At 50.0% G+C, this 20,855-nt stretch overlaps 1 protein-coding gene across 1 annotated transcript; it reads left to right on the top strand.

The window, feature by feature from the left end:
* Positions 1-940: 940 nt before the first annotated feature.
* NDUFA8 (NADH:ubiquinone oxidoreductase subunit A8) lies at positions 941-6,588 on the top strand. The gene is made up of 4 exons (XM_087704861.1): positions 941-1,099; positions 2,716-2,879; positions 3,535-3,700; positions 6,302-6,588. Exons 1-4 carry the CDS (start codon positions 1,049-1,051, stop codon positions 6,437-6,439), a joined length of 519 nt encoding a protein of 172 aa, XP_087560987.1. The 5' UTR covers positions 941-1,048; the 3' UTR covers positions 6,440-6,588.
* The last annotated feature ends 14,267 nt before the right edge of the window (positions 6,589-20,855 follow it).

Genomic DNA, 20,855 nt, shown 5'->3' with positions numbered 1-20,855 from the left:
CCAAGGTTGAGAAACACTGGACTAGAAGACCTCCAAGGTCCCTTCCAACTCTGTTATTCTATTCTATTCTATTCTCTACTCTCTATTCTATTCTCTACTCTACTCTCTTCCCTTCTCTATTCTATTCCATATTTCTCCTCTCCTCTGCTCTATTCTACTTTATATTCTATATTCCTATTCTATTCTATAGTCTACACTCCCTTCCCCTAAGCATCATATGTCAAACGTGTGTGTGTGTGTTATCATGCATTACTCATTGGACCAATTAATAGGCAGGGAGAACGCTCCCATCCCCCCCCCCCCAGCTCGCCTGCAGTCTTACTCTTAAGAGGGGGATTAATAGCATTATCTAGACCAGTGTTTTTCAACCTTGTCAACTTGAAGATGTCTGGACTTCAACTTCCAGAATTCCCCAGCCAGCGGATGCTGGCTGGGGAATTCTGGGAGTTGAAGTCCAGACATCTTCAAGTTGACAAGGTTGAGAAACACTGATCTAGACACACCTGCATCATCTTTACGGGCGATTTATGATTTATTAGCGTTGCATATTAATGGACCGCGTGTACCGCATGGCCCCCCCATCCCGCATGTCCTATGCATTCACGCATTCAGGCGCCTTCCCTCGTTTGCCCTTGAACAGACGCCCCCCATTGCAACGCCCAAAACGTTTGCACGAGACCCCACCATCCCTCCTTTGCACCCCCCCCTTTGCACCCATCCCCCCCTTTGCAAAGGGGCCTGCAGGAGAGAGGGGCGCGTCCCCACGTGCACCTGCCGTTGACGCGCTGCCCGCGGTAGAAGCTACCCGTGTACTGCATGGCGGGGCGGGGCTCCTTCTCTCGCGCGCGCGTCTCCGTCGCCTAGGCAACGCGGGGGGCGCGGCTGGGAGAGGCGTCGCCGTGTCGTTCGCCCCGCCCTGCGGCGGAGAGGGCCAGAGCGGGGCTTCTGCGCCTGCGTGGCCCGGAGAGCATGCGCCGTGGCGTCGTGAGGCCCTGAGGAGGCATCGGCGGCGGCGAAGGGGAGTTCAAGGTGCGGCGCTTCTCCGGCCATGACGGGGCTGGTGGAGGTGCCCTCGCTGGAGGAGCTGGACGTGCCGGAGGTGAGCCGCTCTCCGGAGCCTTCTGCCCCGCCCCAAGCGGTGCCTCAGTTTCCCCACTCGCCTGACCTCCCGTGACCTCTGACCCCCTCCAGGGTTGACCTCCCCAGGGGGAGGGGTCAGTCCAGGCCTGCACCTGCAGCCCCCCCCAATTCCCTTGAATCCTCCTCCACCCCCCCCGAATATATATGTATGTATATGCATGCATGTATGTATGTATGTATATATGTGTGTATGTGTATACATATACATGCATGCATGCATGCATACATACATACATACATATATATGCATATATATATATTTGCAAAAAATATTCATTTCCTATGTGCGTGTGTATGTGTATACACATACATGCATACATACATACATACATGCATGCATACATATATATGCATATATATTTTTGCAAAAATTATTCATTTCCTATGTGCGTGTGTATGTGTATACACATACATGCATACATACATACATGCATGCATGTATACATACATATATATATGCATATATATATATTTGCAAAAATTATTCATTTCCTGCAGTTTCCGAGCTTCTCCCAGCGTGCAATTGACACCCAGCAGGAAGATTGCACTGGCTTAAGATGGGAGCCCCGTAAATTTTGCAAGCAAAAAGAAGACATAAAGAAATAAAACAGTATCCCCCCCCTCGTCCTCCCCCCAACATTTGTTACCTGGACTTTCAGAACTTAAAAGTTTAGTCCTTCTCCTAGCATGGATTTGGCAACCGGCAGGAAGATTATATTTGAAAGTGGGTGGTGGTGGGGGGAATAAAGTAAGAATCGATGAAGAGCCAGGCTGGATATTGATGAATTTTATTCATTAATCAAATGTACATAACTGCCCATCTCACCCAAGGCGACTTTGGCATGCGGAAGAAGGGAGAAGAAGCCAGCCTACGAAAACTGCAGGAGCAAATGTAAAAGTTCGCAGTAATACTAATGTCCTTGACTCAATAATTATTAATTTTCTTAAAATATAAACAAATAAATAAATATACTAAATATTGTAATCCTGTTGAGAGTCCCCTATTGGGAAAGGGGATGAGCAGAGGCTTTTCCTTGACCACTCTTACAGCGCTGAAATGTACTTATTTTTTAATTAAAAAAAAAAATTCTAGAAACACATCCTGTGAACAAGAGTTACATTTTAGTACAAATAAAACAATACCCTTCATATTCAAACCAATTAACTATCTTACAGACTTTTAGTAATAATGCACGTATTTTGTTGAATTTTAATCTTTCCTTAATTATTCAATATTTCAATATATTGATTTTTTTTGCCAATCTCCATATTCTTGATATCACTCTTGTTACTACAGATAAAATACCAATAATCATATTTGTTATGTTTAACAAACATATAATTCTAATAATAATTGAATTGAATATTGAATTATAATCTCCCATTGTTCCCCTTTCTAATTTTTAATTATGCCATGGTTATATTTTTAAAATGTCCCCTTTCTAATCCCATTTTGAAACAAATAAAACAATGTTCATCTTCGGTATATTTGACAAGTGATATAAAGTTTATATGTGTTATGAAACGTTGAGAGCCTGCAAGATGGCAACATTGGCTTCCTTCCTTGCTCCTCAGCTGCCCGTTGGCACTGCCGTCCTGAAGGCGGGTGCCCACCACTATGGCTCACAGTGTGACCAGATCAACAAGGAGTTCATGCTCTGTCGTTGGGAGGAGAGGGACCCACGGAAGTGCTTGAAGGAGGGCCGAGCCGTGAGCAAGTGTGCCGTGGACTTTTTCAAGTGAGCCTGACATGGGGGGGGGGGCACTGTGGGAGGGGGGAATGTGCTGTGAGGGTCTTGAAGGGAAATATTAATAATAAAGGAGAACGTTCGTAACTCAGGGTTGAAATAAGAAGTATTATGGATTGTCACACAATCAGCCAGATGTTCAGGCTGGATTTGGCATTTTAACTGATCTATTGAAACCCCCCCCCCCCAAAGTCCTAGTATGGGCAGATGTGGAGGTTTGATGGTGTTAAGGATGTCAGCTGTTCCAAGCAAAGCTGCCTTCTGCAATTGACCGATGGAGAGGTGGTCAATGCCGACAGTGCTCAAATGCGTTGCACAGTTCAGCAGGTATTTGGGCTGGAGTTGGCATTTTTGTCCACCAGTTGAGTCCTTCCCATGGTAGGCAGATGTTTTTGTTCAATGGGGTTAAATGGACGTCAGCTGTTCCAAGCAAATCTTCCTTCCGCAGTTGACCGATGGATAGTTTGTCAATGTCGATGGAAGTTCAAGCGGGGCTCCAGGTGTTTTGGGGGTTGCACCCTTGTTGCTGTCATTTCATGCACCCGCCTTCCCTTCTTATTCTCCCTGGGGAACCACCTTTCGGAATGGTCGTCTTGGTGAAGCTTTTATTCGGTTAACCAGACGCAGCCTTTTTGGGTTTTCACAGGCAGATCAAGCTACATTGCGCCGAGCCCTTCAACCAATACTGGAACTGCCTGGACGAGTCCAACATGTTGAAGTTCCGGCATTGTCGGAAGCAGCAGCAGCTCTTCGATGACTGCGTGCTGGACAAGCTGGGCTGGGTGAGGCCGGAGCTGGGTCAGCTGTCAAAGGTAACCCTCGGTTCACCCACGTAACACCTATCCTCCGCGAGCTGCACTGGCTGCCTATTGGTCTCCGGATACGCTTCAAGGCGCTAGTTGTCACTTATAAAGCCCTTCATGGTATTGGACCTGGGTACTTGAGAGACCGCCTGCTGCCAATTACCTCCAATAGACCGATCAGATCCCACAGATTAGGCCTCCTCCGAATTCCATCCGCCGGCCAGTGTCGACTGGCGACTACCCGGAGAAGGGCCTTCTCTGTGGCTGCTCCGACCCTCTGGAACGAACTCCCCGTGGAGATTCGCACCCTCACCACCCTCCAGGCCTTCCGCAAAGCCGTTAAAACCTGGCTGTTCCGACAGGCCTGGGGCTAAAGAGCCATTGCCCCTATCTCGAATGGTATGATTGTTGCGTGTTTTAAATTATGTATTGTTTTGTGTTGTTAAATTGTCTGTATCCCCCTTCCCTGGTTTGAGTTGTGAGCCGCCCTGAGTCCCCCTTCGGGGGAAAAGGGCAGCATACAAATGAAATAAACAACAACAAACAACAACAACATTAACCGAAGACCTTGCGTGTCTCTCTCCAGGCGTGTCCTGGTGGTCAGTGGACCTAAGTGCTCGTTGCTCCTTTCCCACCGTCTCCAATCATGCGGAGGTCTCCGCCCTCCATTTACACAGCAACCCTGAGTGTGTGCCAAGACGTTGCTCTTCATCGTGACGCGTGAGGCCGTGGAGCGTGTCCCCATTAAACCAGCCCTTTAAGAGGATGGCAGGTTTCTGGAATGTGAAGGCCGGGGGTCTAACTCCCCTCTTTCTGGTCCTGCCAGGCCTGTTTTTGTGCTGACAGAGCCAGCAGTTTTACACGTGAGTCGGTGACGGAGGAAGAAGTTTGCTAGGAAAGGAGCCGTCACTTCCTGCCTGCGTAAGAGCCAGTGCTTGGGAGGAGTTAGAATTCTTTACAGAATATAGAATTCTTTTATCGGCCAAGTGTGATGGGACACACAAGGAATTTGTCTTTGGTGCAGATGCTCTCGTAAGGAGAATAAAATACATTCATCAAGAATAAAACAGGGATAGTCAAAGTTACTAATAAGCTATCAAATCGTACTAGGAAACAAATAAAAACAACATGAATTGAAAGATACAAGCAACATGGTTATTATAGTCACAAGTGAGAAGAGATAGGCACTAGGAAGGAAGAGAAGAATAATAGTAATACCGTCTTAGTAAATTATTGTCAGTGTTGTGCGAATTAGTTGTTAACTAGAGTGATGGCATTCAGGGAAAAACTGTCCTTGTGTCTAGTTGTTATGGTGTGCAGGGCCCTATAGCCTCGTTTTGAGGGTAGGAGTTGAAACAATTGATGTCCAGGATGCGAGGGGTCTGCAGATATTTTCACAGCCCTCTTTTTGACTCGTGCAGTGTTACAGGTCCTCAATAGAAGGCAGGTTGGTAGCCAATGTTTCTTCTGCAGTTCTGATTCTCCTCTGAAGTCCGTGTCTCTGCCTTGTTGGGTTGCAGAGCCAAACCAGACAGTTATGGAGGTGCAGAGGACAAACTCAATAATTCCTCTGTAGAACTGAATCAGCAGCTCTTTGGACAGTTGCAGCTTCCTGAGTTGGCACAGAAAGAACATTTTTTGTTGTGCTTAACGTTCTCCCCCAGTTTTCTACTAGTTTAGCGGAGATGACATTTTTGATGTGGGTTTGGGCTCCTTTTCTGTGTTCCTTTTGCCCTGGTGGGCCCATCTTCTGCTCAGTTCGAACTCTGGCTACTTTATAGGCTGGTCTGAGGGGCAGAGGGTTTTCAATGCCTGAAGGGGACCCCCCCTTCCTGCTTCCGTGTCTCATTGTGTGGCTGTGTTTTGGGGGCTGGCTCACAGGGTTGCACACCTATGTGGCACACACCAGCAAACAAGCCTTGCCTTCTGGCGTGTTTATCAGATGGCTTCCCCTGCAGTTTTTTTTTTCCAAACGAGGGAAATATTCACAGAGGCTTGTTGAGCATCACCCAAGTAGAAAATCCTGGCCAGGAGGTCCCGTGGTCTTGACTGCCTCTAAACCAGCTTCAGGGGTCCCTCCCTGCTCTTCCCCTCCGCTTCCTCTTTGGAAATGCCTTCTTCCTTGCAGCAACTCCATCCCATCCACTCAACGACTTTCCCTTGTGCTTCTTGGGCCTGGGTACTTGAGAGACCGCCTGCTGCCAATTACCTCCCACAGACCCGTTAGATCGCACAGGGTCGGCCTCCTCCGGGTTCCGTCTACCAGCCAATGCCATCTGGCTACTACCCGGGGGAGGGCCTTCTCTGTGGCAGCTCCGGCCCTTTGGAACGAACTCCCCGCGGAGATTCGGACCCTCACCCCTCTCCAGGCCTTCCGGAAAGCCGTCAAAACCTGGCTGTGCCGGCAGGCCTGGGGTTGATGAGTTCCCCTCCCCTCTCGACTTGTATGGCTGTATGACTCTTGTGTATTTTAATTACGTGTATTGTGTTTGTATCCCCTTTTCCCCTTTTGAGTTGTTCGCCGCCCTGAGTCCCTCCCGGAGAAGGGCGGCATACAAATAAATTAAATCTGAATCTGAATCTGAATCTGAATCTTCTTTCCCTTTCCAGGTGACTAAAGTGAAGACCGACCGTCCCCTCCCCGAGAACCCCTGCCATTCCCGGACGAGACCATCAACCAACCCGCCAACCGAAGGCGAATACAAGCCTGCGAGATACGGCAACCGAGGTTATTTCTGGAGTTGGTAGTGGGAGGAAAGAAATGGCGGCTCTGCACGTACGCCAGACTCAGAGGAAAACCGCGAGGGTTTGGGGTTTTTTTGGGGATGGATCATCGATTGCTCTTCGTTGGATGGTTCTTATCTGTACTCAGCGGTCATTAAATGCATATTCTTTGAGAGGTCTGACTCCTCGCGCCTCCTGTCGTGTGTTTTGCTTGAAGTGTACAAGTAGAGAAATGCTCTCTGTCATTCTGGAATAAATCTCCTTGGAGAGCAGCGAGGAAGGCGTCTGGCGTGGCGTAAGGACATTATTGTGGATTTCTTAAAAGAGCCGAGGTGGCGCAGTGGTTAGGGTGCAGCACTGCAGGCCACTTCAGCTGACTGCTATCTGCAGTTCGGCTGTTCAAATCTCACCGGCTCAGGGTTGACTCGGCCTTCCATCCTTCCGAAGTGGGTAAAATGAGGACCCGGATTGTTGTTGGGGGCGATATGCTGACCCTGTAAACCGCTTAGAGAGGGCTGAAGCCCTATGAAGTGGTATATAAGTCTAACTGCTATTGCTATTGCTACTTCAGCTGGCTGAAGTTCTGCAGTTCGGCTGCTCAAATCTCACTGGCTCAGGGTTGGCTCAGCCTTCCATCCTTCCCGAGGTGGGTGAAATGAGGACCCGGAGTGTTGTTGGGGGCGATATGCTGACTCTGTAAACCGCTTAGAGAGGGCTGAAAGCCCTATGAAGCGGTATATAAGTCTAACTGCTATTGCTATCTATCTATCTATCATCTATCTATCTATCTATCTATCTATCTATCATCTATCTATCTATCTATCTATCTATCTATCTATCTATCTATCTATCTATCTATCTATCTATCTATCTATCTATCTATCTATCTATCTATCTGAAATGAGGACCCAGACTGTGGGGGCGATGTGCTGACTCTGTAAACTGCTTAGAGAGGGCTGAAAGCCCTATGAAGCGGTATATAAGTCTAACTGCTATTGCTATTCTTAATGCCCTTTTTCTTGGGGCAACGAAGGGGACCATTTTTTCCTCCTCCTCACCTGCTGATCTCTGGCTTTCTGAGCATTGCCTCGGTGGTTTTAAGCCTCGCTCTCAGTCCTTTTCACACAGCCATTAATCCCAGCCTTAAATTCAGGAGTTCCTTACGGTCTGCGGTGACACCAATCTACAGTTTCCTTCAATATTTCTGGGGTCCATGCAGTGAAGTTCTGTATCTCCTGCTAAGGTTCATGGTTCTGTTCTGGGAATCTCCTCATCCATTTTAACTGGCATTAACGCTTTCAACTGCCCTCATCTTGGTTCAGAATGCTGGCTCAGACCCACGAGGGGACGGGGTCTCTTCTGGGGCTGAAAAATGTCCTCCCTCCCTCCCTCCGTCTGTGTCCCTCTAAACCAGTGTTTCCCAAACTTGGCAACTTTAAGACTTGTGGACTTCAACTCCCAGAGTTCTCCAGCCAGAAGAGCTAGCTGGAGAATTCTGGGAGTTGAAGTCCACAAGTCTTAAAGTTGCCAAGTTTGGGAACCACTGCTCTAAACCTCCTTTAACCAAGGAGGCTCCGTCAATCGACGTGAGTTTTGTCCGTCTGTAATATTTCTTGTAGCCAAAACGTCATCGGAGGCAATGGGCTAAGCCAGTTTGAGCAGAGGGTTGGACTAGAACAGTGTTTCTCAACCTTGGCCACTTGAAGACGTCTGGACTTCAACTCCCAGAATTCCCCAGCCAGCATTCGCTGGCTGGGGAATTCTGGGAGTTGAAGTCCAGACGTCTTCAAGTGGCCAAGGTTGAGAAACACTGACTAGAAGACCTCCGAGGTCCCTTCCAACTCCCTCATTCTGTGTTCTGCAAACTTATGTACATATTTACAAGGTTTGCATCCTGCTGTTGCCCTAGTCATTCAAGCAGCCTTTGCTCTCCGGAGAATTTCATCCATGGTGTATATCTTTTTTGGGGGTGGGGGGCTTTGAAACCCCCAAAGCAAAGGGTCTTCTTCCTTGGTGGGGAGGGAGGTGGAGCGCTTTCCCTCCGTCCATCATCCCTGTTCAGAAGAGCCAGCCCACCCTCCTTCCCTGCAGATTCCGTGGGGAGAGGCCAGGCAGGGGTTCCTGCCATCTCTCTGGGTGGTAGTCTTCCCCCACCCCCCCTTTCCTTCCCGAGGACGGCCTGCGTGGACGCTGCCGCTGACCCCTCGCCTTCCTGTGTTTAGCCAAGAGGGTGGGCTGGCCACGAACTCCCGCAGCCTCACCCAGCCCCGCCTTGGGCGCGGTGCCTTCGGGAAGGGGCACATGGCGGAGGTCAGGATGGCTTCCTGATGGCCGGGCGCCCGTCCCGCCCAGGAGTGGCCAACAGGTCCTCTAGCGGTGGGTACGCGCAGCTCGGCTCGTATGACTTAAGGTCTTGTCCCACCTTGTTGCCTAAGGAACCCCCCCCCCCTCCGGAGAGGAAGTTCCGTGGCCTGCTTGCTGACCCCAGGGTCTCCCACAGAAGACCCCCGAGGAAAGCCGCAGCCTGGTTCCTCTGCCCTTGCCAAAGAACAGCGTTCTCCTCCTGGAGAGCCAGAACAAAGAGATGCCCTTCAGCGGGTGCTTACACCCGTGAGTGTAAGTGCCAGGGTGGCATTCCCAGGTGTGTTGGAAGCCTCCTGCCTGGGTCCCCCTGGGTTGACTTTATATCTTTATATCTTTATATATTCAGGGTTGACTCAGCCTTCCATCCTTCCGAGGTGGGTAAAATGAGGACCTGGATTGTTGTTGGGGGCAATATGCTGACTCTGTAAACCGCTTAGAGAGGACTGAAAGCCCCATGAAGCGGTATATAAGTCTAACTGCTATTGCTACTGCTATCTGGAGTGCAGAGCAATGAGTGGCAATAATCAGTTATGCTGGAGACCAAGGCAGAGAAGTGGCCTTCTCTGTCTTCACCTCAGATGACAGCACAGTTTGTTTCTTACGGTGGCCTGTTGTGGCAGCTGATTTGGACAGTGGGGATGAGGTGAGGACAGACGGGGAGGAACCTGGGCCACTCCTGAGTCTGGGGAAGTCTCTTGTGTCGGAAGCAGAGAGGGGGCCAGAGCCGTCTGACAGTTATCAGCTGCCTTCGGAGTCAGACATCAGTGAGGCAGAGGAACAGCTGGAGCATTTCCCAGGGTGCGCATGCACAGAGTGGCCAGACGAAGGGAAGAGCTAAAGAACAGGGGTGGACTTGGGAGTAAGGCCACAGGTGGGCGATGAATGGCCCCTCCCAGAGGTAACAAAAGAGGAGCGAAAGGGGAGTGGAGTTTGCAGGAGACAATTAGTTTGCTTCATTGGTTGGTGACTCTCTGAGCTCCTTGCCAAGTTTTGCAGATATCGGGCCTGGCAGCTCTCCAAGCCATATAAGGTCTGTGACTGTCAATCCTCCCTTGAAAGACTTTCCTGGGGGTGAATGAGCAGAATTCACAGTCAATTAATAAAAGGGGTTTTTGTCCGGGACCAGGAGTTGGCTTCATGCTCTTGGGAAGCCTCGGTCAGAACATGGCCTTCCTCCAAGAGGCCACCCAGTGCTGGAACTATCACCAGAAGGCGCCTGAATGGGGCATCCCAACCACATCCTATCCCTGGTACGCTAATCAAGCCCACGCCTTGAGCTAAGCCCTAATGTGGCTTGCGTAAACCTGGCTACTTGAGCAAGCCACGATTCCCTACGCTGCAGGCTGGATGAGAGCCACCTGGGCCCCAGCTTCTGAATCCTGCAGTCGTCTCCTCCTCCTCCTCCTCCTCCTCCTCCTCCTCCTCCTCCTCCTCCCTCCTCCTCCTCCTCCTCCTCCTCCTCCTCCTCCTCCTCCCTCCTCCTACCTCCTCCTCCTCCTCCTCGGGAGCCTGTCTCATTGGGAATGCAAACCTTGACCCTTCTTGGAGAGCGGCTTTTAAAGGAGGAGGGGAGGGGGAGGACTGCCGCCCCCGAACGCCGGCGGTAATTCATGTAGTAACCATGGCAACGGCCGCGTACATTTACATATTCTTCCTCTTAATCACGGGGCCATCCAAGACAACTCTCTGCCAGTTTCTTCCGACATAATTTGCTGTTTTCGTTTACTAACCCGGGAGATGCAATCCCTCGGGCTTTGTGGTTCTTTGGAAGCCATCGGAGGCTGGGTGTTTCCTCTCCCCAGACTTTTCCTACCCCCCCCCCAAATTTTTTCCCCCCTGGGTTCTCCTTGCCCAGATAGCTATGCCCACGGAAGGGATGGTCAGTTTTCCAGAAGGTGATTTTCTGTCGCCAAAACATGGCGTAATTGCTGGGAATGAAACGGCAGTAAAACTTTCTCGGCTGGTTATCCACCCTGGCGTAGCAGTTTGAAGGCTGGCACTGGGAGATCCAAGTTCACCCTCGTCCTGGAAGTGCCTTTGGGCCAGGCGATCTCTCTCTGGGCTGGCCGGCCCCGCAGGGACATGATGGGCAAAAGTGGGGTGGCCTGCAGATCCTGCCTGGATCTCCTGCAGGAAAGTCACAGGGGGAAATCTAGCAATCTGGACACGCTCGGAGCAAGATTCAGCTGACACAACATCTGGGGATAAACTGGAGTTGCCCAGCTTGGAAGTGCGGGCACCTCGCCTGGCAGCCTGCTGAGGCTTCAGAGTCTTGTGCAGATTTGGCATAATTCATGTATACCGTTGCATCTCCTGAGCGAGGGAGCCTGGGGTAGCCTGTGGCTTGACCGAAGCCACAAAGGCAGGTTGGCCCAGTGCCAGGACTAGGTGGCAGGATTTCCAAAGGCCAACATTTCAAAGGAGAGCTTTGTCGTTAGTTGCAAAGTTGTGTCCGACCCATCGCGACCCCACGGACAACGTTCCTCCAGGCCTTCCTGTCCTCTCCCGTCCTCTGGAGTCCATTGAAGCTCAGGCCGGCTGCTTCGGTGACTCCATCCAGCCACCTCCTTCTCTGCCGTCCCCTTCTTCTTCTTCTGCCCTCCATCTTTCACAGACTGACCGGTTGGATGGCCTTGCAGTCCATCTTATCTATCTATCTATCTATCTATCTATCTATCTATCTATCTATCTATCTATCTATCTATCTATCTATCTATCTATCTATCTATCTATCTATCATCTATCTATCTATCCAACTATCTCATCTTTTCTATGTTGTTGTTGTTAGTTGCAAAGTCGTGTCCAACCCATCGCGACCCCATGGACAACATTCCTCCAGGCCTTCTGCCCTCTCCCATCCTCTGGAGTCGACTGAAGCTCAGGCCAGCTGCTTCAGTGACTCCATCCAGCCACCTCCTTCTCTGCCATCCCATTCTTCTTCTTCTGCCCTCCATCTTTCACAGCACGAGGCTCTTCTCCAGGGAGTCCTTCTTCCTTCTCATTAGGTGGCCAAAGTCTCTCTTCAGGATCTGGCCGCCTAAAGAGCAGTCGGGTTGATCTCCTCTAGGACTGACCAGTTGGATGGCCTTGCAGTCCAAGGGACTCAATGCAGGAGTCTTCTTCTCCAGCACCAGAGTTCAAAGGCCTCCATTCTTTGGCCCTCAGCCTTCCTTATGGTCCAACCTTCACAGCCATCCATTGCAAAGGAGAGCTTAGTGCCATCCAAAGTGTTGAAAGGTCCTCCTGCTGTATCTAGATGAACAATAACTTGGGGAAAGGGGCTCGGACTAAGAGCCTCTGGCGGCTGCCCCAAGAATCCTCCATGTGAGCCAGCTCGCCCATCAAGGAGGGGCTTTGGATTAATCTCTCCAGCAAGATAAGCGGAGCCCTCCCCGGGAGAGACCGATTCTCCCGGCAGAGAGAGTTGCAAGAGTGAGAACAGTTGAGAAAGTGGGGAAACAAAGCAGGAGCCAATTGAGAAATGGAAATGCCATCTGTGGGCTGTTGACAAGCTGGTCTTAATTTTCTGGAAGGAGAAGAGGGGGAGGCCACTTGGGACGCATCTTGTCCCAGAACTTGGGACGTCTGAGGGGATGCAACCTTGCAGTGGCTGCCACCACCTCAGCCCTTGGAGGAGAACGCCTGGAGCAGATCCTCAGGTCAAGAGCTAGGCCTACGTTGAATTGGCCATCGGATGGCTGTGGAGAACGTTCCCACAACCTCTCATGGAGCCTGCCGTGCGTTTGCAGGCTCGGAGGATATAGTGCAAGAAGAAGGGTGTCCAGCTTGACCTGGATCTCTTGGGGGTGACAGTTGAGAACTTCCCCAGTAGGACCATCTCCTGAAATGGGCTGGCTTGGTTGGGGTTAAGGAGAACCTTCTAAATCAGTGTTTCTCAACCTTGGCCACTTGAAGATGTCTGGACTTCAACTCCCAGGATTCCCCAGCCAGCGAATGCTGGCTGGGGAATCCTGGGAGTTGAAGTCCAGACATCTTCAAGTGCCCAAGGTTGAGAAACACTGTTCTAAATATTGTTAGGCAGCCTGCAAAGTTCTCTTGTGTGTTTATTTTATTTTGAAGAAGGCTTTGCACACACTTCCCTTCTTTCAAGGGTTGAGAATGCCAGCTGAAGCCTCCTGCATTTGCCCCGACGTTCATGCCAGGCAGACTCTGAAGCGGGGGGGGGGGGCAGTGCCAGCCTTCCCCTCCCCTGCCGACAGACGGGGTCCCCTTCCCCGCCCGGTCTTTGCCCACCCTTGAGAATGCAAGCGAGCACGTTTGGGCCCAAGGCGGCGATAGTTTCCTCCTGGTTTGAAAATCCTTTTCCTCACATTAATCTCTTTTTTATTTTTATTTTGACAAATGCATGTTTCCAGGAAGTTGGAGAGGTCAGCTCAGCATCTGTTGCTGGTTACGCTGCGCAGAGCCGAGCGGGTGGGTGGGTGGGTGAGGGCCTTTTTTGGGAGGGGGGGGGTCCTCTCGGCGGTTTCCAAAGCAACGGAGAGCAAAGTCATTTTTAAACAAGGACGGAGGAGCTAATGAGGGCAATGAAAACCGGAGGGAGGGCTTGCAAAGACTCCCTGGAAGTTGGAGCGATATTTCACCTTAATGGACTCTGTTGCCTGTGGAATGATTGACCCAGAGAAGGGATGGTGCCCGGTTGCAGATTTTCACCTCTTTGTTCACTTTTCTTCCTGGGTTTTCTGGCCCTCTCCGCGAAGTGCCAAAGCGACATATTTTCTCGGTTCCACCACAAAACCGCGTTCGACTAAAGGGCGCTCGACGAAACCGCATAGCTGACGTCATCACAGCGTGACAACAGCACGGAGAAAAAAGCACGCTGTAAACACTAAACCTAAAATTAACCCCTAAACCTAAACCTAACCCCCCTAAACCTAATCCTAAACCTAACCCTAAACCTAACCCTTAACCTAACCCTAAACCTAACCCTAAACCTAACCCTTACCTTAACTTGAATCGGCTTGCTTTCAAAGCGCTATTTAAAGCGCCCTTCTTTCTCCGCGCTGGCTGTTGTCGCCCTGTTGATGACGTCAGCGACGCGGTTTAATCGGGCGCGCTTTAGTCGAGCACGGTTTTGTCGTGCCACGTATTTTCTCCAGTGGTGAAATTCAAATTTTTTTAAACTACCGGTTCTGTGGGCGTGGTATGGCTTAGGTTTAGGCTAGGTTTATTAGATTTATATGCCACCCTTCTCCCAAGGACTCAAGGCGGCGTCCAACATTAAAAGAAACATATAATAAAAAAGTTAAGAAGAAATCAAACAGGATATCCCAAACCCAATTAAAATTGACAATGACACATTATTTTTTAAAAAAGGATTCAAATTAAAATTAACAGCAATCAATACTTTGATTTGTTTTGTTCAGGCCAGGCTGGCTTGCTGGAAAAGCCAACTTTTTAGGGTGCACCGGAAGGACCAGAGGACGGGGATTATGCGAAGCTCCGGGGGCAGCTCATTCCAGAGGGAAGGGGCTCCCACAGAGAAGGCTCTCCCCCTGGGGGTCACTAGCCGACACTGCCTGGCCGACGGCACCCTGAGGAGGCCAACTCTGTGGGATCGCACTGGACGGTGGGAGGCTACCGGTGGCAGTAGGTGGTCTCGCAGGTATCCTTGGCCTAAGCCATGGAGCGCTTTAAAGGTCATAATTAGTACCTTGAATCGCACCCGGAAGACAACCAGCAACCAGTGCAGGCCGCCTAAAAGGGGTGTAAAATGGGAGTACCTGGGTGCCCCCATGACAACCCGCGCAGCCGCATTCTGGACCAGTTGAAGCCTCCGGGTGCTCTTCAAGGGCAGCACCATGTAGAGAGCGTTACAGTAGTCCAGGAGAGAAAGAACGAGGGCATGAGTGACTGTGCACAGAGCATCCCGATCCAGAAAGGGGCGCAACTTGGTGGGCGTGGCTTGGTGGGCATGGCAGGGGAAGGATACTGAAAAATCCCCATTCCCTCCCCACTCTGGGACCAACCCGGAGGTGGTATTTGCCGGTTCTCCGAACTACTCAAAATTCCCGCTACCGGTTCTCCAGAACCTGTCAGAACCTGCTGGATTTCACCCCTGGTTTTCTCCTCCTGCTCATCAGAGCCAGAGAGCAAAGGCCCACAGCTGCTTTTCCAAAAGGCAACTGGACTTTCTTGATTTTTTTCCCCTTGAAAACGTCTCGCTTCTCATCCAAGAGATTTCATCACTTCTTGAATGAGAAGTGAAATGTTTTCAAGGGGGAAAAAAAAACCCTCAAGGAAGTCTTTTGGGAAAACACCTCTGGCACAACCGTGGCTTGAACGATTGAAAAGGTTCGTGTAGAGTGAAAGGCTTTGATGCTCTTTGCTCTGCCTCCGTGCCCCCATTCCTCCAAGGCTACATAAAGTTCATCCATCAATGAACTTTGGAAGGGATTCGAACCCTCAACACCCTCCAGGCCTTCCGCATAGCCCTTAAAACCTGGCTGTTCCGACAGGCCTGGGGCTAAAGAGTTTTTGCCCCCTTCTCGAATGGTATGACTGTTGTGTGTTTTTAAATTTTGTATTGTTATGTCTCGTCTTTTTATTCCCCTGTCTGTACCCCCTTCCCTGATTGAATTGTGAGCCGCCCTGAGTCCCCTTTGGGGAAAAGGGCGGCATATAAATGTAATCAATCCAATCCAATCCAATCCAGAACCAACCTACCGTATTTTTCGGAGTATAAGACGCACCTTTTTCCTCCCTAAAAGAGGGTGAAAATTTGGGTGCGTCTTATACACTGAATGTAGCCACACCCACCGACTGGCCCCCACCCTTTGGCTTCTTCCTCCCAGCAATTTACCTCCTTGCAGCAAACGGGGAAAATGGGGCTTTGCGGAGGCTGCAACAGGCTATGGGAATCCCTGCAGCCTGAAACAGCTGATGATCGGGAGGCTCCTGCTGAAATTGAAAGTGAAACTTGCTGTTTGCCCCACCAGGCAAATTGCTGGGAGGCAGAGGCTGATTTTCTTTTCTTGTGCTAATCAGGCTGTTTGCTACAAGGAAGTAAGTCAATAACGTGACCCAACAAAAGGGCGAGCGTCAAAACCGCGCCCGACTAAACCGCATTGCTAAAACCGCGACGTCATCAACGCGGCGACAACAGCGCGGAGACAGAAGGGCACTTTACAACAGCGCTTATAACTTAAGGTAAGGGTTAGGTTTAGGGTTAGGCTGAGGGTTAGGTTTAGGGTTAGGTTTAGCGTTACGTTTAGGGTTATGTTTAGGGTTAGGGGTTAGGTTTAGGGTTAGGTTTAGTTTTACAGCGCGCTTCTGTCACCGCGCTGTGTTCGGCACGATTCAGCGCTCATTCGTCGGAGCGCTTTAGAACACACGGTTTAGTTGTTCGCCCTTTTGTCGGTGAACCAGTCAATAACTATAAATGCCTATAGAATGTTCAAATTATTAGACTTATTTTTGTTAAAGATGGTTTTATTATTGTTCTAGACAGCTTAACAAAATGAAGAAGCTTTTAAAAATAAAGGCTTGATCTGAAGAGGACCCGTGCTGTTGTACCTTCTTTTAAATAGCAAAGAATAACATGTACTTCCAGAAAGCACATCAATTTTCACAGCCTCTGTACAAGTATAGTCTGAAACGTAACACTACAAACAGTGTATATTGTCTGTTTGCTGTTTGCTGTTTGCTGCAAGGAGGCAAATTGCTGGGAGGCAGATATTTTTCCCTTCTTTTCCTCCCCGAAAGCTAGGTGCGTCTTATACTTTGGAGCGGCTTATACTGTGAAAAATACGGTACCCACTGAAAACAATGGGAGGCTGCTTTAGCCCCCGTCTGCAAAGGCTGGTGGGTTTTGGGGTGGTTGGGTGTGTGTGTGTTTTCAAAGACGATTTAACGATCGACGATTTAAAGAGCCGAGGTGGCGCAGTGGTTAAATGCAGCACTGCAGGCTACTGCTAGATCAGCAGTTCAGCGGTTCAAATCTCACCGGCTCAGGGTTGACTCAGCCTTCCATCCTTCCGAGGTGGGTAAAATGAGGACCCAGATTGTTAGGGGCAATATGCTGACTCTGTAAACCGCTTAGAGAGGGCTGAAAGCCCTATGAAGCGGCATATAAGTCTACTGCTATTGCTATTACTGCTATTAACACAAGACACTTTCTGGAAGGAAAAAAAACGAGGACGGGTGCCAAAGGGAAAGAGGCCTGGAGATTTATAGCTGAGGAAATACTTTCTCCGTCTCGCTGGACGTTTCCAGCAGGAACAATAGCTGGTCCCGGAGTGCGAGCCAAGCTGAATGGGGGCTTGAGGGGGGGAGTGTGTGGTTATCGGTGTCTTTTCCTCGCCGTCCCCTCCCTTCCTGTAAATGGGAGATACCAAGTCCTCTCCTGGGTCCTCTGATGTGTAATCAGCAGGAATTGGAGCATCCGGACTTGGAAAAAAAAAAGTTGCGAAGAGGATGTCTAATGGCCGTGATGGATGGGCGAGAGGCAAGCTGGGTTGTCCGTCTCCTCTTTGGATTTCTTGGCAAGCTTTGGTGAGTCTTCCCAGGAACAATTGTCGATGGTGACAAAATTCTCCTTGGCCAAAGCGTTTGAGGAGAGATCCCTCCATGGGTCCATTTCATTGGCTAACCGATGACTGCAGGAGTGGGTTGTTTGGAGATATATAAAGGTCAACGGGGGGCATCCAGCTGGGATTTTGCAGTGCAGGAAAATTGGAAGAAGACCCCTTTAAAGGGAGCCAACGGATGGAAACAAGCCAAGGAGAGAACCAGCCCAGAACTGAGGATAAATTTCGTGACAGTTAGAACAATTAATCAATGGAAGGACTTGCCTCCAGAGGTTATGGGTGCCCTATCAAGAAAAGTTTGGGTCTCCTTGAGCAGGGTATTAGATTGACTGGAAACGTGACCCGTCAAAACCGCGGTCCACTAAAGCGCGCCCGATCAAAGCGCGTACGTGACGTCATCAGCAGCGCGACAAATAAAATTAAAAATAAATTAAATTAAAATTAAAGCAAGCCGATTCACATAAAGGTAAGGGTTAGGTTTAGGGTTAGGGTTAGGGTTAGGTTAAGGGTTAGCGTTAGGTTTAGCGTTAGGTTAAGGATTAGGCTTAGGGTTAGGTTAAGGGTTAGGGTTAGGGTTAGGTTTAGGGTTAGGTTTGGGGGGGTTAGGGTAAGGTTTTCGCGTTAATTTTAAATTTACCGCTCACAGCGTGCCGTTTTCGTCGCGCTGTGATGACGTCACGTACGCGCTTTCGTCGAGCGCGCTTTAGTCTACCGCGGATTTGTGGTGGAACCGACTGGAAAACCTCCAAGTTTCCTTCCAACACAGTTGGAATAACAATATTCCAACACAAGGCAAAACAGATGTTGTGTTATTCTGATCCAACACAGGGCAAAATCTACTGGGGAATCCTTGTGAGCACAGGGTAGATCTAGAGAGCTGGATCAGGATTCTGGGAACTGGACAATGCATAAATAAAAGCCAATGCTGTGAGCTTGTCTTCCTAGTTGGTTGGTGACTTCTGAAACCAATGGTTGCAGATCTTTCCACAGAGAATGTGGATTTGAGAAAGGCTCCCCCTGGCCTGAGTCATATGGCAAGATCTCCGAGCTTATGCCCAGATTCCACCCCTTCTGCAGAGAACCCAGCTCAGGCGGATTCTAGAATTGATCTCTGCTTCCAGAACGCATCCTAAAACGAAGCGAGAGAGCAGCTGCCCATCCTTCAGGGGTGAAATCTAGATGTCCTACACGGCATCTGAAGCTTCTCCAGCTATGCCGGTTGTAGCGCAAGTGTGAGAAACATCAGGGTTCCTTGCAGTCTGTGACCCCGAGCTTGTGCATCTGGCCTAGCACTGTTCCAAGAGCTGGAAGGGGTCTTGGAGGTCTTCTAGTCCAACCCCCTGCTCAAGCAGGAGACCCCATACCATTTCAGACAAATGGCTGCCTAGTCTCTTCTTGAAAACCTCCAGAGAAGGAAGGAAGGAAGGAAGGAAGGAAGGAAGGAAGGAAGGAAGGAAGGAAGGAAGGAAGGAAGGAGGGAGGGAGGGAGGGAAGGAAGGAAGGAAGGAAGGAAAGCAGAATAACAGAGCTGGAAGGGACCTTGGAGGTCCTCTAGCCCAACCCCCTGCTCAAGCAGGAGACCCCATACCATTTCAGACAAATGGCTCTCTAGTCTCTTCTTGAAAACCTCCAGAGAAGGAAGAAAGGAAGGAAGGAAGGAAGGAAGGAAGGAAGGAAGGAAGGAAGGAAGGAAGGAAGGAAAGCAGAATAACAGAGCTGGAAGGGACCTTGGAGAAGGAAGGAAGAAAGGGAAGGAAGGCAGAATAACAGAGCTGGAAGGGGCCTTGGAGGTCTTCTAGTCCAACCCCCTGCTCAAGCAGGAGACCCCATACCATTTCAGACAAAGTCTCTCCTTAAAAACCTCCAGTGATGGACTCCCCACAACTTCTGATGGCAACTTCTGTTCCACCGGTGTATCATTTTCACTATCAGGAAATTTCTCCTTAATCCCAGGTGGCTTCTCGCCTTGATGAGTTTCCACCCCTTGTTTCTTGTCCTGCCTTCAGGTGCTTTGGACAATAAGTTGAGTCCTTCTTCTTTTTTGGCAACTTCTCAAATATTGGAATGCTGCTCTTCTCTCTAGACTGGCCAAACCCAAATCCTGCGACTGCTCGTCATATGTTTTTAATCATCTCAGTTACTCTTCTCTGCACTTTTCCCAAAGTTTCAACACCTTTTTTTTTGCAAGGTGTTAATTTGTAATTTTGTCACTTATGTTAATGAGTGTTCTAATTTTCACCCCCTGTTCTTTCTCCAGTTGGGTTTTAATTTGCTTTGACTACCGGTTGTGGTGGCTCAGTGGCTAAGACACTGAGCTTGTTGATCAGAAAGGTCTGCATTTCGGTGGTTCGAATCCCTAGCGCCGTATAATGGAGGGAGCTCCCGTGACTCGTCCCAGCTTCTGCCCACCTAGCAGTTCGAAAGCACGTGAAAAATGCAAGTAGAAAAACAGGAACCACCTTTGGTGGGAAGGGAACTGCGTTCCGTGAGCCTTCGGCGTTGAGTCATACCGGCCACATGACCACGGAGACGTCTTCGGACAGCGCTGGCTCTTCGGCTTTGAAAGGGAGATGAGCACCGCCCCCTAGAGTTGGGAACGACTGGCACAGATGTGCGAGGGGAACCTTTTTACCTTACGGTAGAATGGGAGAGCTGGACGATGCCCGCTTTCCAGCCAAGATGCCCTCATGAATGTTCGGCCAAGCTGTGGAAAGCTACAGAATTCCTCTCTCTGGATCGGGGATGGGAGCCCTTCTGGGGTGCGTCTCTCCCTCTCAACCCACCCCCTCCTCCCCACGGCTTGTTCTTCCAAGTTCTGGCCCCTAACCCGATACTTAGGATATGAAATAATTATCCTAAGTGATCGGATTTTAATTAGACGGCGCAGTGGATGATTACCGTATCCCAAATTGGTGTGGAGTGCTTACTTATGTGCCAGACAAACTTGGTCTCTCTATTTTACCCGGTGGGTGGCCAGAAGACAATCAGGAAGCAATTAGTCTGGTTGGGGGCTGCACCGCCTGTGCCCACCGGGGAGCGTCTTGCCGCGTTCCAGGACTGCGCCAGCTCCGGAGGAGCCCGAGACCAGGCAGCATTCGTCATTCTCTCTCTCTCTCTCTCTCTCTCTCTCTCTCTCTTTCTCTCTCTTTCTCTCTCTCTTTCTGCACCCTGCTACTCTGGAACAAGCCATCATTCTTGGCAGCAGGCCGCAATATTTATTTGGAAAGGAGGGGCTGTTGTGTGGTTCCTGGAAGACACATCCGAGCAGGGCCTGCTGAAAACCCCTTTGGAGGGGATGACTACAAGTCCCATCATTCCTGGCCTGCATTAGTCATGATCCTTGTTCTTCTCCTAGCAAGGGTTTCCTCCCCCCCCCCCCGCCACCCCCGGTAACCATCTTCCATGGCCAGCATTTGTGCGCATATCATAACGGGCCACCAAATCCCCATTCGCCCTGAGAATCGATTCAGTTGTGTCGTTTTGAGTTTTGACATTGTAGAAACCACAGGTAGGAACCACCTTGAATG

This window comes from Thamnophis sirtalis, unplaced genomic scaffold, assembly GCF_051295495.1.
Source record: "Thamnophis sirtalis isolate CommonGarterSnake01/CBP01778 unplaced genomic scaffold, rThaSir2_p1.2 scaffold_2, whole genome shotgun sequence".
NCBI classification, from domain to species: Eukaryota; Metazoa; Chordata; class Lepidosauria; order Squamata; family Natricidae; genus Thamnophis; species Thamnophis sirtalis.
This window is presented reverse-complemented; position numbering and strand designations above follow the sequence as displayed.

Bases quoted from the DNA above. Each gene is read 5' to 3' on its own strand.
- NDUFA8 (XM_087704861.1), top strand. From the start codon at position 1,049: ATGACGGGGCTGGTGGAGGTGCCCTCGCTGGAGGAGCTGGACGTGCCG. The intron at 2,880-3,534 runs GTGAGCCTGACA...GGGTTTTCACAG, and splicing joins TGTGCCGTGGACTTTTTCAA to GCAGATCAAGCTACATTGCG. The intron at 3,701-6,301 runs GTAACCCTCGGT...TTCCCTTTCCAG, and splicing joins AGCTGGGTCAGCTGTCAAAG to GTGACTAAAGTGAAGACCGA.